Source organism: Osmerus eperlanus, chromosome 21, assembly GCF_963692335.1.
Source record: "Osmerus eperlanus chromosome 21, fOsmEpe2.1, whole genome shotgun sequence".
Lineage (NCBI taxonomy): Eukaryota > Metazoa > Chordata > Actinopteri > Osmeriformes > Osmeridae > Osmerus > Osmerus eperlanus.
The window spans coordinates 3849746-3864993 of record NC_085038.1 but is presented as its reverse complement, the minus strand read 5'-3'; the positions used below and the strand labels follow the sequence as shown (position 1 = coordinate 3864993).

Genomic DNA, 15248 nt, shown 5'->3' with positions numbered 1-15248 from the left:
GGGAGAGGACACGTGGTGCAGGAGAGAGCACAGGCTGATGCTCAGCTCACAGGTGGAAGACCCATCAGATGACAAGCAGCCATCAGAGTCCGTTCAGGAACCAGGAATGAATGAAACTCTTCACAGTGGATCGTCTTTAGTTCCATGGCACATACAAACACACAGACTCACAAACACACTCAGCTGTGTGTTATAATACTGAGGGGAAACTGATCCGAGCTTGAATACTGATTCTCACGCTTCAACAATGGCCAATACAGTAAGCTCAGTTGTGTATGTGAGTGGTGTGTATCTGTATGTGAGTGGAGGTTAGTGTGTGTGTGTGTGTGGGGGGGGGGGGGGGGTGACTGGGCCCCAGCACAGCAGATGGGCAGTAAGCAGTCCCCTTCACGGTGATCCTCCTTTGCCTGCCCTGACACGTCACCCCTCCAATCCCGGGCCCGGGGCCGCCCGGGTCGTCGGGCCCTGCCGCCTCATGCTGAAAGCCGGGGGTGTGGAGCGGAGCTCTCCGTCTGTCTGGGGGAGGGGGGGGTGGTGGAGCGGGACACGAGCTTAGGAGATCTTCTCATGCTGGATCTGATAGTAGCACGCCTGGGAGAGGGGAGGGAGGGGGGAGGATGGAGAGAGAAAAAGAGGGCAAATCAGGATCAACTGACAGTAACCTAACCTAGAGATTTCCAAACATCATTCCATATACAATCCATTAATGTAGGCTGTGATATAAAAGATTGCCAGTCCAAACAGACAAGATTTTATAGTATACTGGATAACCGAGGGTTGTGTCTGTGTATATATACAGTATATGTGTGTGTACCTTGAGTGTAGTAAACATGATCCCATGCTCTCCGTGCTGGACACAGGGATCCATCAGGTCTTCAATCAGACTGACCTCCGACCCCAGGTTCCTGATTCTGAAACACACCATTTTGTCGTCAAGACAACAGCGACAGATTCCAGTGACCGCCGCAATCAGCGGTCAGCTTAGTGGTCCAGAATCCCCCCACAGGTCACACCCTGGGGTCGGAGGGCGCTGGGATGCTAGAATGATCCTGATTGGTGGGAATCTGGAGGTGGGGGAGGAGCATGCCACTCACCGCGCTCGCAGGACCACATACAGGAAGACGGGAAACAGGTCATCCATGGACCACAGGAAGTCCTCCTTCAGCAGGGACAGCACTTCCTGTGTGATGTCCTCGAAGGTCATTTGGATGACCTGCAGCTTGTCTGATGGGGTGAAGGTGGTGCTGGGGGGGGGGGAGAGGGGAGCACACACACACACGTCAGACGGCTCATCACTTCCACCTGAGTGTTTGAGTCGGTGTTTGGATCCTGTTAGCAGCCTACCTGATCTGCTGCAAGGTCTCTACTGCAGACGCAAAGCAGGAGTCCTTAGTAGTGGAGAGAACCTGGGGGAGAGAGAGAGAGAGACAGGGAAGAAGAGAGAGGGAGGGAGGGAGAGGAAGAGAGACAGGGAGAGAAAAAGAGAGCGAGAGAGAGAGGAAGAGAGACCAGGAGAGAGACAGGGAGAGAGATGCATGAAGTCCACTGTAATAACATGTTGGGTCATCTGTGTAGTGGAGTGTTGTTCTACCTGCTGCTTGTCTCCCAACACTGGGTCTGAGGAGGAGAAGGACACGGGCCAGAACTTCCTGAAAGACAAAGACCATGATCTCATAGACCTGTGTGTGTGGGTGTGATGAAGATGTGTGTGTGTGAGGGCGTCACACTGACTGCTGCACTCCCAGGAAGGCCAGCAGGGCCAGGTCAGGCTGCTTGTTAAGCCTGATGACACAGTCCCAGTAGGCGTCGTCCTCGCGCTCCTTCTCCAGGGCGTACAGCGTGAACAGAGGGGGGTAGAGACGAGGCAGCAGCACGGGCAGCAGCAGGGCCGAGCTGCTCACCACACGCCTGCAGGACCACGCACACACACACAAAATTGGATTTGCTGACGCCATCATGCTTTTTTGGGGGGCATATTATTGTCCCAGCGTGGAGGGGTGTGTGTGTGTGTGTGCTGCAATCCTACCCAGGTTTGGGGGACTCTAGCTGGCTGCTGGTGGAAGAAGTCTCCTTCGTGTCCAGGCTGGAGGGTTCTGGGATGAGACCGCCCTCTTCTGGTAGATCAGGGAACAGGAACCTAACATCCACACAGAGGCAGGTATACTTCCAGTTACATGTGATTCATCTAGATACACTAGCTCTCCAGGTAACTGTTAACCGTCCCCCCGTCCCCCCCCGGCCGCAGGCTGACCTGACCAGCTGGAAGATGCGTGCCAGGTAGGACATGACCTCGCTGACGGCCTGGGGGAGGAGCCTGCGGTTGGCGCCCACGCCCACGTAGGTCATCCTGTAGACGGCCACCAGCGCCTCCAGCAGACGCCCCAGGGGGTGCAGGGGGGTATCACACGCCTGAGGGGGGGGGGGGGGGGGGAGTAGACAGGTGGTTGGTCCATGACCAGACCAATGATCTCGGTATCAGCTACTTAGTAGTCTCTCTCTCCCCCTCTCCCCCCCCCCTCTCCTCTTATCTCTCTCCCTTTCCCCCTCTCTCTTTCCTTTCCCTTCTCACCCCCCCCCCCCCCCCCCAGCTGGAGACGGGGATTAGGGAGGGGTTTAGGTGGGCTCACCTTGATGAGGTAATGGCGGATACTGTCGTACGTCTCCATGGTAACAGGGCCAGTTTGCTGTGGGATAAACTCCAGACTCTCCAAGGTCTTACTGTGAGTGCGGCTCAGTCCCAGCTCCGGGCTGGAACACACACACACACACGGTCAGTGCTACAGCAATGTTGTCCCAGTAGTGTGTATATCGTGTCTTATGTGTGTGTCTGTTAGTGTGTAATGTATGTGTATCATGTGTGTACCTGTCTCGGTGCTGCCTCCTGCTGGAGGTGAGGGCCACAGCGATGCGGTCCCAGGCCTGGCTGTGCTCCCCCTGCCCCGGGGCCTCACAGCCCAGCTGGCTCCAGCACTCCTCAAACACAGCCCTCCACTTGTCCTCCGCACACACCACCAGGCGGCCCAGCTTACTGACGACACACACACACAGGCATGCATATGCACACGCAAACACACAAGCATGGCTTATTTACTTTGTCTCAGTATTACAACAAATCTGAGTGTACTTGAAAGACATTTGAACACACACAAACAAACAGACACAGGCAGACATGCCCACAAACACACACCTGTCTTGGCCAGGTCTCCCTTGAAAAAGAGATTCTTAATCTCAATGGGACTCCCCTGGTTAAATAAAGGTTATTATTATTATTATTACTTACACAGAGTGAGTCTTGTCCTTGTCTGTGTCGTAGAGGTTGGGTTTGAAGTAGGAGCCTGTGACCTTTAACCCCGAGCCCCACTCCCCAGAGAAGGAGCCTTCAAACAGGTCTCCATTAGGCATGGTGAGCAACCCCTGTGGAGGGCAGCAGACATGAGCATGAGTGCGTGTGTGGTGTGTGTGTGTCCTGTGTGTGGTGTGTGTGTGTCCTGTGTGTGGTGTGTGTGTGTCCTGTGTGTGGTGTGTGTGTGTCCCTGTGTGTGTATGGTCAGTTTTCAATCACCTTCCCATTGAGAGTCCAGTCCTCTGAAAATTCCCCTTCATAAGAAGTATCATCTTCAGACAGCAGCACCCCAGTACCCTGAGAGAGAGAGAGAGAGAGAGAGAGAGAGAGAGAGAGAGAGAGAGAGAGAGAGAGAGAGAGAGAGAGAGAGCACAGATTAAGGTTAAATACCGGCTCTGGCTAGCAGGAGGAAGAGGAAGAGGAGTGCGTGTCACCATCATCTTGTTGTTGCAGAAGGCTCCTTCGTAGTAGAGGCCAAACTGGGTGACGATGACGCCTGTGCCCTGCCGCTGGTCGTCCTGCCACATGCCCATGTGCTTCTCCCCCCTGGTGATGTCATCCAGCACGCCGTAGCCACACTTCCTGTCCTGCAGCCAGTGGCCGATGAAGACGCTGGGGCAGCAGGAGTTGAGGGTGCCGCTGCGCAGCATGCCGTGGCCGTGACGCATGTTGTCCTGGAACGAGCCCTCGTACACCTCCCCTGTGGCGTACCTGCACCCAGAAATACACTGGGCTAGATGTGGTCTACACTGGCTAGGCTAGATTAGAACCACGATGGACTAGACCTGGTCTACGCAGGCTAGAACCATAGTGGACTAAGCTGCACCACCACACAGCCAGGCTGTCTCTCTGACCTGTGTGACCCCTGACCTGCGTGACCCCTGACCTGCGTGACCTCTGACCTGTATGACCCCTGGCCGTGCATCTTCCCCTCCTTCCAGTGACCCTGGTAGTGGTCACTCTTGTTCAGAGCCTTGTTGGGCACCACGTAGTCTCCATACCTACACACACACACACACACACACACACACACACACACATAAACCGTGTCATGTGATTGTAACACATTTGAATGGAGCACATTTATAAAAGCTGGTGTTACAGTAACTCTTACCCATCCTCCAGTCCATTCTTAAAGGTCCCCGTGTAGATTCTCCCATCAGACCACTTCACCACACCCCTAGCACAAACAATCATCATCCGTCAAAATAACATCCTCACGAGAGACACACCTCTCCTGCAGAACCAAAATCCTTCTCCAGGCCATGTCGACCAGCAGCATCTAAGACGGTCTTTCAAACCACACAGCAGCGCCCTGTTCGGTCCCTGTCTGGATGTGACGAGGGAGACCCAGACCAGACAGACCCTTTCCCCAGGGAACTCACCTCCCGTTGGGCTTGCCGGCCAGCCAGCGCCCCTCGTAGGTGGCCTCCTTCAGACGGCTGTCCTTGTAGAAGGTGTAGGAGGCGGTCCGGGAGATGGGAGGCTCCGCCCTTTGCCCCGCCCCCGAGGCCGCTGCCCCCGCCTCCTGCCCCGACCCGCTCAGAGCCAGGTCCACTGCCTGTTTGATGGAGCGGAGCCACTTGGTCTGCGAACCACACACACACACGCATCAGCTCACACACACAAGGAATTGGTGTGTTTTTGTCGCGTTTCATGTTTTTGTCTGGTTCTTCTCAGTCGGATCTCTGTGGATCCAGAGGCGAGATCTACCTTCTCCATTGAAGAACAGGCCAGCAGCACAAACGTCTCTTCAGGAGATATCACCTTGAGCCCGTACCTACACACACACACACACTGCGCTCACACAGAGAACCTACACAGCCCACACACCCAAATGTGTACGCAGTGATTGGTTGATAGGGTGATTGACACACTCACTGGCCAGTGTTCTCTTCCGGGATAGGCTCAACCCACAGAGTGGCCAATGGGAAGACGTGGTGGGTGGAGAACTGGAGGAGAGGGTGGGACATGACAGGGGTGTTAAGCTACAGAGAAGAGCCGTCCACAACAGGAGACAGACAGACACTTCTACATACATAACTAGGAATATGACTCTGCGACTAGCAGGGGGCCAAGCCACTTGACCTCTGGGAGAAGTGGTTTTAGTTGAAGCAGTGACTTATCTTCTGTCCATCTCATCCAGCTGCTAGCAGGCTGTGTGGGACTGAGACTTTAAAAAGCTTGTTAACTAAAAAAAAGGGGCCGGTTGTAGGCCTGAGGGCCGGTTGTAGGCCTGAGGGCCGGTTGTAGGCCTGAGGGCCGGTTTTGACGGAGATTCGACCGGTCGGACAGGACAGTCTCACACACAGAGAGAGAGGGGGGCAAGGCAAGGCTGGACGACACGCGGGGGGGAGGGGACGATAGGTGCACGCTAGGGGGAGGGGCGTGGACTGTGTGTGTATGTTTGTGTGCTGTGTGTGTGTGTAGCCGTGGTGTGTGTGGTGTGTGTGTTGTGTGTGCGTGTAGCCGTGGTGTGTGTGGTGTGTGTGTTATGTGTGCGTGTAGCCGTGGTGTGTGTGGTGTGTGTGTTGTGTGTGCGTGTAGCCGTGGTGTGTGTGGTGTGTGCGTGTAGCCGTGGTGTGTGTGTTGTGTGTGTAGCCGTGGTGTGTGTGGTGTGCCCGAGGAAACAGGAAGGATCACCGTGTGGGGAGAAGTGAATCTGCTGCGTCAGGACAGGAAACAGTCATAACCAAGACTTCTCACCACCAACACACTAACCCAGGGGTGTCAAACTCATTTTCTCCGAGGGCCACATCAGCATTATGGTTGACCTCAAAAGGGCCAGTTGTAACTACAATGTAACGACATTTAAAAACATGGGTTTTAGCTCTAGCTTTTGTGAACATATTCTGCTGCGATTGCAGTCCGCCTTTTAATTCCTGGACAATCTTCTGTTTTTCTTGAAGGCTAAATTTGGCATATTTATCTCCGTGTTTGGTGTCAAAAGACCGACGGAGATTGTACTCTTTAACGACCGACATCGCCTCATAAGATAAAATACATCGTTTTTTCTCCTTGAAGCACAAACATGTATTTGCTTTGCCATCTTTCTTGAAACTGCCTTCCATCCAGGGCCAGATGCAGCCTGCTTTGACTGGGGGTGCAGTGAACATTTCTGGGGGGATGGTATAATTTTTTATATTGATACCATTTTCAAGACCGACAATATCGATCTGAGTGTTAATCAGGCACGGAGCCTGACGTTGTAAACATTCGGGGCTTATAGTCCAAACCTAGGACGTATTCTGGGTTTGATGTGATGCTAGATACGGACTTCCACAGTTAATGCGAGCACGCACAGCGTGCAACCTTTTTGAACTTTATGTAAAATAAACATTGCCGTTTTCCAATTGGTAAAACCTTGTCTAGTGAAGGTGACGTCTTTATCATTTCTGGCTCCAAATTGTCGACAGGGGAAGCAGAAACATGCATCTAGCTTGGCTGAGTACTCTAACCAAGTTCGAGAGCGATACCAACTTGGGTTGAATGCCTGAGGACCTTGGCTGAACATGTGCATGGGGTACGTTTACAGGACCGGCTGCCTCGGAGTGCTGTCATTCAAACCATGCTCGCCTTCACCCACAGTTAAACTTGGAACTTTGCGTTAAACACTGATGTGTATCTACACTGCTTTCTAGAGGGGGGGATATCGTACTTTTCCGTACCGTTTATGGTCAATGCACACTGTAAAGCAGCCTAGACTTATTTCAATACACCATTTAAGCTGGGCCTTGAGTTTGACACATGTGCACTAACCCCACTCCAACCTCAGATACATCCCAGCTGTGACACCTTGAGGAACAGTGTGGAGGTGTAAACCCGGAGTCTTGGTTATGGTCAGTTCAGCTCTCCCTAGTGTCCTAGCCCTGTGGTCAGAGGGCCAGAGCTGGGCTAAGGGACATTTCAGCTGCAGGCTGGCGGACATGGGCCCTAGGGTGTGTGTTTCTGATGGAGACAGGCCTGGGTGTGTTTCTGATGGAGACAGGCCTGGGTGTGTTTCGGATGGAGACAGGCCTGGGTGTGTTTCTGATGGAGACAGGGTTGAAGGAGGGTAATAGGCCATAGAGATTGTTCCAAGAGGAGCTTCTCTCCTGTGCACCCAGAGAAGAATCCCCATGAAATGTGGAACCCATTTCTCACCATATTTTTGATGCGGTGCTGTCTGTGTTAAAAGGTGATAACTAGGGTTCATGATAACAGTATGTGTGTGTGTGTGTGTGTGTGTGTCCAGGCCTGCAGTGTCCTAAGGCCAGCCCTGGCCACCTGGGGGCTCTGAACTGGCATTATACTTACGAGGCTTTTATAAGGCACCACGCCCTGACAGAACAAAGACAAACACAAACTGGAAACTTATAAAGAGCCAACACGCAAGATAAGACTTCAAACTGGGTTAGATATCACTGACAGGACGGGACCCAGGCACTTGTTCCTGTGTGTGTGTGTGTGTGTGTGTGGTGTGTGTGTGGGTGCGTGTTGCTCACCTGAGCGTGGACGAGGGCGTCATTGAAGAGGATGAACCAGTTGACCGAGAACCTTCCGGCGTTCTGCAGCGTCAGAGCCTTGTTGCTGCTCTCACAGATCAGCCTGCGGTGCGGCTTCCGCAGGGAATCCTGGGAAATGTAGGCGATACGCACCAACCGCATGCAGGCAGATCTACTGTCAGACTCACTCGCTCTACTTCTTTGTCACTTTCTTTCTCTCTCTCCACAGAGTCAGTCCCTCGCCCACTCTCACACACTTACTAACACTCACTCACTCACACACACACACACATTCTCACCCAGTCATACACACCCACACACACTCACAGTCATCTTGCCAGGGAAGCTCTTCCAGAAGTGGCAGGTGTACTCTGCCTCCTTCCTCTTCCTCTTCAGGTGAAGAGCCAGCACCTCGAACCTGGAGCAGCCTTCCTGGAGCTGCTGGTGGTCCTCAGAAGTCTGGCACACACACACAATTAGGAGCGAGTCGATAGTGGATGAACAGCATGTCAAGTGAGCGCGCTCCACACCCTACCGCTTCAAAGCAGCCGGCCAGCTTGAGGAGCAGGCGGGCGTACTGCTGCAGGTGCAGCAGAGGCAGGTGGAACAGCGCCGCCAGCAGGTCGGAGGGGGAAGCGCCCTCATCGCTGGACTCAGCCAGGCGCTGCAGCACCTCGGGGCTCTTCCCAAACACATCCCTGCAGGAGAGAGGGAGGGACGAGGGACACTGGTCACACTACAACTCCTCTCCTTATGACTCGTCGTTTTTTGACATTTAACACTTTGTACAGATTACGATGACTACATTTGTCACTTATGCTGCACTTGTTTTGATGTAGCTGACAGTACTCATGCAGGTAGCTGGCTGGAGGGGTGTTTTGGGGGTGCAGTAAGGACTCACAGGCAGGGCTTGGCCAGGGTTTGGAAACCCCCCATGACCTGCAGGTTCCCCACAGAGCAGCAGTACCTGAGCACAGACAGGGAGGGGGAAGGGAGAGGAGGAGGGGTCATTTAGCAGTCCAGGGCGGATTTGAACCTGCGACTTCTCTAACTGCAGTCAAATGTTCGAAACACTGAGCTAAGCCCATCCCCATGAAAAACATATGTGAGTGTGTAGTGTATGTGTGAATGTGTGTAGTGTGTATGTGTAAGTGTGTATACGTGTGTGTGTGTGAGAGAGAGAGAGTGAGAGTAAAGAGGGACGTGCTCTCTGTAGGAGTCCAGGAAGATGCTGCTGTTGTCCAGGAGGACCAGGCCCCTGACCTCGCGGCCCCGCCGCAGCGTGGAGGTCAGCGCGGCGGCGTGCTGGCCGCTCAGGTGACACAGGTGGCTGAAGCGAGCCACCACCATCTGGAACAGGCCTGCACACGGGCCCAGAGCCGAGCCCAGGGACTCTGGGGCCGGGGAGAACACACACACACACACACACAGATATACACACCCACACAAACACACACACATTTAGAATTAGAGACATCTAAAGAGTATGACAGCGCTATAACCTCATCAGAGCCATTCACCCCTACATTATTATGATGAGCATTATTGGTCTCATGATGGTCAGTCTGGTCAGTGTTACCCAGGTCCAGCAGGGGGCGCAGTATCTGGCCCTTGATGCTGCTCAGCTTGCAGTAGAGCTTCCTCTCGGCGGCGGCCAGCTCGTGGAAGCTGGCGATGAAGCCCATGACGTTATGGTCAGCAAGCGCCACGCAGGTCTGGCCGCCCGCACACACCCCGCTCACGTAGCCCAGCTGGAGCACACACACACAGTGAACCCGAGCAATGGTAAGTGCTACATCCACACTCCAGTACTCCCATCCACACTCCAGTACTCCCATGTCCACAGTACTCACGTTCATGCAGAAGGGCAGCAGTACGGGCTGCTGTGTGTACGCCCCCGGCAGGTCCTGGGGGGCGGGGCCCTCCCTCACCTGCAGGCCGCTGTAGTACAGGATGGGCTGGCAGCAGTCCCCATCAGCCAGGAGCACGGTGTGCTGCTCCCCAGCCCCCACGTCCCACACACGGATCCCCTCTGACAGCTACCACACAGCAGGCACACAGGGTCACAGACACACAGAGTCAGCTACCACAGAGCAGGCACACAGGGTCACAGACACACAGAGTCAGCTACCACACAGCAGGCACACAGGGTCACAGACACACAGAGTCAGCTACCACACAGCAGGCACACAGTCACAGATACACTGAGTCAGCTATGAACACAGCAGGCACACAGTCAGCTACCACACAGCAGGCACACAGTCACAGACACACCGAGTCAGCTACCACACAGCAGGCACACAGAGTCAGCTACCACACAGCAGGCACACAGTCACAGATACACTGAGTCAGCTATGAACACAGAGTCAGCTACCACACACAGCAGGCAGACAGAGTCAGCTACAAACACAGACCTGGCTGTGTTGACAAATCAAATGTGTGTGAGGGAGGGAGTGAGAGGTTACCTTAGCCAGCCGGGGGATGGTGCTGGGAGACTCCATGTGTCCCAGCTGTCCTGAACTGTTGCTGCCCCAGGTAAACACCTGCAAGAAACACACACACAGGCAGACAAACACACACACAGAAGCACACGCAGTCCACAGTCACACACCCACAGACAGGCACCAGGTTAAATCCCCTTCCCAGCCTGGTCCCAGCTGAGAGGGTGAGATCCTGGGCGGAGCAGACTGACCTGGGACTGGGCAGTGAGAGCCACTGAGTGGTGGGCCCCTGAAACCACCCGGACCACCTCCTTACTGCTCAGGCTCTTGATGCACACAGGCTGCAGCCTGAACACAAAACAAACACACCCCGTCAGCCTCCACCAGTGAACACAGTCTCCTGTCCCAACAATCTTTAATACTCAATAGGTAGGGCTGGTTAGAACATTTGACTGCAGAATAAGAGGTAAAAGGTTCAAATCCACCCATATACTGTATGTAAAGCATCGGATCAATGAAAATAAACACATTATATTTGACTTTATATTTCACTATATATACACATTTTACATCTTCATCCTCTATCCTTAATAACCACCATTACCCCCCCACCCCCACCCCCCTGGCAAGCTCCTCCCACTTGTTGTGATTGGCTGCTACTGACCGGGGTAGAGTGTCGCCATGGCCCAGCTGGCCCTGGTCGCCCCGCCCCCAGCTCCACACCTCCGTGTGCAGAGAGGGGAGGAGCTCCCGAGCCTCCGGGACTCCGCCCACAGGCGTGAGGGGCGTGGCCTGCAGTCTGGGCCGGCTGGATTTACGCAGCAGCCTGGGAGACACTGGACACACATGCACGTATATAAATACATATACACACATTACACACACACACACGTATATAAATACATATACACACATTATACACACACACACACACCCGTATATAAATACATATACACACACGTTATACACACAAACATGTATGCACACACATATGTATGAATACGTATACACACACACATATAAAAAGATACACACATACGTACATTGACACACACATACACACACACCTGTCCCCACTGGGAGACATCTGTCAGGGTGGAGCTAGAAGCTGCTAAGTCCTGAAACAGCAGGGAACTTACCTTATCCCTCAGCTAGGCCGCCAGCCAGCCACACACACACACACGCGCGCGCGCACACACACTCACCTGGCTACTGCAGACAGCACACACGCTGGTGTCTCAATCTACAGCCACAACACCAGAGCCTCCCTTACTTTCTCTCTCCCTCCCTCTCTCGTCTGTTCTTCAGGACCTGTCTGGCTCCTTGCAGCAGACCTCGTCCCTGCTTAAGACTGTTTAACTATGAGGGTGGCATTCTTTTGTGGCTGAGTTCCTTTAATCCCAGCACAAGCGCAGGCATTGAGAGGCGAACCCACGTCATGCACACACACGGGGCATGCTTCAGACACTGTGCAGCACACACACATACAAGCGCGCACACACACACATACAAGCGCACACACACACACACACACAAGCACACACACGCGTAAACACAAGCCAGCAAACTGGCCCACTGCGCTAGTCCAAAGAACAGCTCTCCAACATGCAGCAAATGGTCGTGGGATGAAAAGCTCAAAAGACGCACACCAACACGCACACACAAATAAACACACACGTACACACTTATGTACACAAACAGGGGGGTGTCCTACTTACACAGACTAGTATAGGAGGATAAGAGGTGAACAGCGTATCTACCCTGAGAGAGGAGTCCGGGCAGAGAGAGACGTCTCCTCAGCCCCCCCGCTTCCTCCTCGCGGATGTCCCCCAAACTGGAGCTCTTCTTCCCCTGCATGGTCTCTTCCAGGAGCACCCTGTCCAGACCCCCCTCCCCAGGGCCCCCGGCCCCCCCAGGGGCCCCCCCGGGCCCCCCGCCGCCACCCACCGAGGGGTAGTAGTAGTTCATCATCTTCTTCAGGGAGAGGGCCTCGTAGGTGGAGGCCACGCGCTCGCCCACGGCCGAGGCGCAGGACACCACCAGGCTGTTGAGGGTGGAGCCGGCTGTGCTGGGCGGGTGGCTGCCTGGGTCTGGCTCCGGAGGGCTGGGGTCCGGGACGGGCTGAAGCAACATGGTAGACAGTTAGAGCTGAGAAGCACTGGAGTTAAGCTACGGGCTAAAACGATATGACAAATAATAGTTACGGATGTCGAGCCCTGAGCTCTGGCAATATAACCAGCATTGGTCGGCCTCAATTCTCAATAACAGAGAGGAGGTTTGGTGTCACCAGTTACTAAGTGATGTGACAGTCACCAGGGGTCAGACTAGCGCTGAGCGGTCACACACCTGCAGAGCGGGCGCTCCAGCGAGGGTCTTGGCGGTCTGCTCGGCCAGAGTCTGCTCTGAGAGCCTCTTCAGGTAGTCCTTCACCTCCTTCTCGTCTGGGTAAGGGGAGCTCTTGGCCCCCGCCCCCCCACCTCCACCCCCAGCGGCCTGACCGCCGTCCACATAGGCCGACGAGGGGGCAGGGGAGGGCTGGGGGTCTCTCTGGGGGTTGCCTGTTTCCCTCCCCTGGGGGACTTGGGGGTGGGAGTAACCTGAGGCTGTGGAGCAGGGCGGTGGGGGTTGTGGTTTTGCAGGGTGCGGTGGAGGGAGGACAAGCTCTGGGTGGGTGAGTCCTGGGTCTTTGGAGGAAGGTTCTGGGGGCCCAGCAGGAGAGGCCGGGGGTGCCGAGGCCGAGGCCGGGCTGAGGGAGGAGAGGAGGGGTTCTGACGGAGAACTAAGGAGACACGGTGCCTTGGAGCCTCCCCCAAGGCTCGGCCTGGCCTCCCCCTCCCCCAGCTCCACTCCCAGGGGGCAGTAGTGGCTGTCTGAGATGATCACATGGTCCTCCTTGTCAGTCATGGTGTAGAGCTGCTGGTTGCACTGTCCGCACTTGTCCGGGAAGGGCCTGCGAAGATCCAGGGGGCCCAGGCAGCGCACGAGGGCCAGGCTGTGCGTCGCTCCACAGGCCACCTGCAGCACGTGCCTCCCCGCCAGATGCTCCACCCTCTGGGGCTTCCACACGGGGAACGCGGTGGTGAGCAGGCCCAGCTGGGAGCCGCTGCCCCAGGCCCACACCTCGTGCTGGGCGGAGAGAGCCAGGGAGTGCTGCTCCCCACACGCCAGCTCCAGGACGCGGACGCTGTGAGGGGGGCAGGTGTCTGGGTCCAGCACGCCCACGGGGGTGGGGTTGGGGACTACGCTGACCCCTGGCACCCCACACTGGCCCGCGGAGTTCTCCCCCCACATGTGCACTCCTCCGTCCTCCGTCACCGCCCCGCTGTGGCGCCCGCCCGCCGCCACGGAGACGACGCGCTGGCCGCTGAGCGTGCTCTCAAGAACGGGCTCCAGAGGCTCCGACACCTGCGTCTGTTTCCACGGCAATGCCCCAAAACTGTACACCTGCCCCCCTGTGATGAGTCACAAGGACAGAATTTAGTCAGGAAGATTCGTGGGATACATTTTTTTAAGGATACAGACTCGATCGAGACAGACTTGAGATATGTATATTGAGATACATATATTGAGATATATTTCGATACTGCTTTACCTTCCACGAGCATAACTCCATGGCTGGTTCCCAGGGCTACCTGCAGGACTGGCCGGGGAAGGAGAACCCTGTCTGGGGTGAGACTGCAGGAGTAGCCCTTCCACAAGTGGAGCAATCCTCTTTCCCCAGGACTGTCCTCTCCAGAGCTTAAAAATAAATAACACACACACAACAAGCTAAGTCCAGACACATACTCTGAAATGAAAAAGAAACTAAGATAAAGGGAACTTTGTTCTCAACCCACTGACACAAAAAGTGGCAGTCCCTGGACACAAACTATTTTTTGTGGATGTCATAAACTGGTCATATTCCCTGCTCAAAGCCAACCTCCGGGCAACATACTTCTTCCTCTGAGACTCCATCATTGGGTGTGCTTCATTGTATCTCTGGTACTCTGTTTTCAGTCGGTGTGTCTCCTTAGCTTCAGATGGTAGTGCTGTTTTGTCCGATGAGAAGGATACACAACAATTTAGAATTTTTTTACATTTCTAGCTAGTTGTCAGTAAGCTAGTGCGTAGTCAAAATAAGTACATACAATGACATTCAAACCCAGTTGTTATTGTCACAAGACCCGAAATAATATCTTGTTGACCAACAGATTGTCGACAAAGCAGATAGCGTGGTTGTTTACCCTCGTGTCATGTGGGGAGATGGGTGGCTGGATGTTAAAAAAGCAACCTGATCGACTTGTGAAAAGCAAATATCAAGATAGCCTGCTACTGTACTGTAGCTACCTAACTAGATATCGAGCAAAACATTTTTACCTCTAGCCAGCCAAATACATAGTTCAATAGACCGCTGCTCACTAGATAAGGTGTTGTCGTAATGAGTCATTGAGTCGCTGTATTATAGATTTAAATGCTAGTCTAGCTAGCGAGCTAGCTTACCTTCAATTCGCACTATTGAAGTGTCATCCCCTCACTACACTAGTACTCGATGATGGAGCCTACTCGACTCTTATTGGTTATTATTGATAGTCTATTTATTTTCCATTGTAAATCACGGTTAAGCATTCTCTTATCACACGCACTACTTACCACCAGAACTCAGTGTATTGGCAGTGGTAGGTAAATTATTGATCGTTTCGTAAACGTGAAATGCAGTATGTTTTCTCAAGCTCGACAGTATTCGCTTTTGGTTGTTGTGAACACTGAAGTTGAACGGAATCCGAGAAGGTTCAAATCTATTTCGCGGTGAAGTGTTCGTATGGCTAAGGCACTCATGACTGAAAAGGATGGTGACAATGATAAAATAAATACATTTAAACACATAATGATAATGTATAGCAATAGCAGGGAGTCAGGTGGCTGAGCGGTTAGAGAATCGGGCTAGTAACCAGAAGGTCGCTGGTTCGATTCCCGGCCGGGAAACATGATGTTGTGTCCTTG

General features: G+C 53.9%; 1 protein-coding gene across 5 annotated transcripts; it reads right to left on the bottom strand.

The window, feature by feature from the left end:
* Positions 1 to 119: 119 nt before the first annotated feature.
* Positions 120 to 15010, bottom strand: als2b (alsin Rho guanine nucleotide exchange factor ALS2 b). Of its 5 annotated transcripts, none has more exons than XM_062446318.1 (34): positions 14898 to 15010; positions 14203 to 14296; positions 13861 to 14006; positions 12615 to 13720; positions 11987 to 12389; positions 10933 to 11104; positions 10520 to 10616; positions 10293 to 10370; positions 9681 to 9866; positions 9407 to 9578; positions 9035 to 9221; positions 8729 to 8794; positions 8363 to 8525; positions 8155 to 8286; positions 7828 to 7956; positions 7640 to 7663; positions 5225 to 5295; positions 5057 to 5123; positions 4729 to 4931; positions 4458 to 4523; positions 4246 to 4344; positions 3778 to 4054; positions 3563 to 3640; positions 3281 to 3414; positions 2864 to 3028; positions 2628 to 2748; positions 2252 to 2409; positions 2027 to 2137; positions 1732 to 1908; positions 1592 to 1649; positions 1345 to 1406; positions 1095 to 1244; positions 815 to 911; positions 120 to 591 (listed from the first exon to the last, which is right to left on the bottom strand). In XM_062446318.1, exons 2-34 carry the CDS (start codon positions 14223 to 14225, stop codon positions 553 to 555), a joined length of 5217 nt encoding a protein of 1738 aa, XP_062302302.1. In that variant the 5' UTR covers positions 14226 to 14296; positions 14898 to 15010; the 3' UTR covers positions 120 to 552. The 5 variants fall into 5 exon arrangements, with proteins under 5 accessions (XP_062302302.1, XP_062302301.1, XP_062302304.1 ...); XM_062446317.1 differs by having other exon boundaries at positions 14203 to 14290; XM_062446320.1 differs by having other exon boundaries at positions 12029 to 12389; positions 14203 to 14290.
* Positions 15011 to 15248: the final 238 nt, after the last annotated feature.

Excerpts from the sequence above, each read along its gene's own strand:
- als2b (XM_062446318.1), bottom strand. The coding sequence starts at position 14,225 with ATGATGGAGTCTCAGAGGAAGAA. Across the intron at positions 8,795-9,034 it reads TTCCTGGACTCCTACAGAGA|GTACTGCTGCTCTGTGGGGA; the intron begins GCACGTCCCTCT and ends GTCTGTGCTCAG. Across the intron at positions 7,664-7,827 it reads ACGCCCTCGTCCACGCTCAG|GGCGTGGTGCCTTATAAAAG; the intron begins GTGAGCAACACG and ends TTGTTCTGTCAG.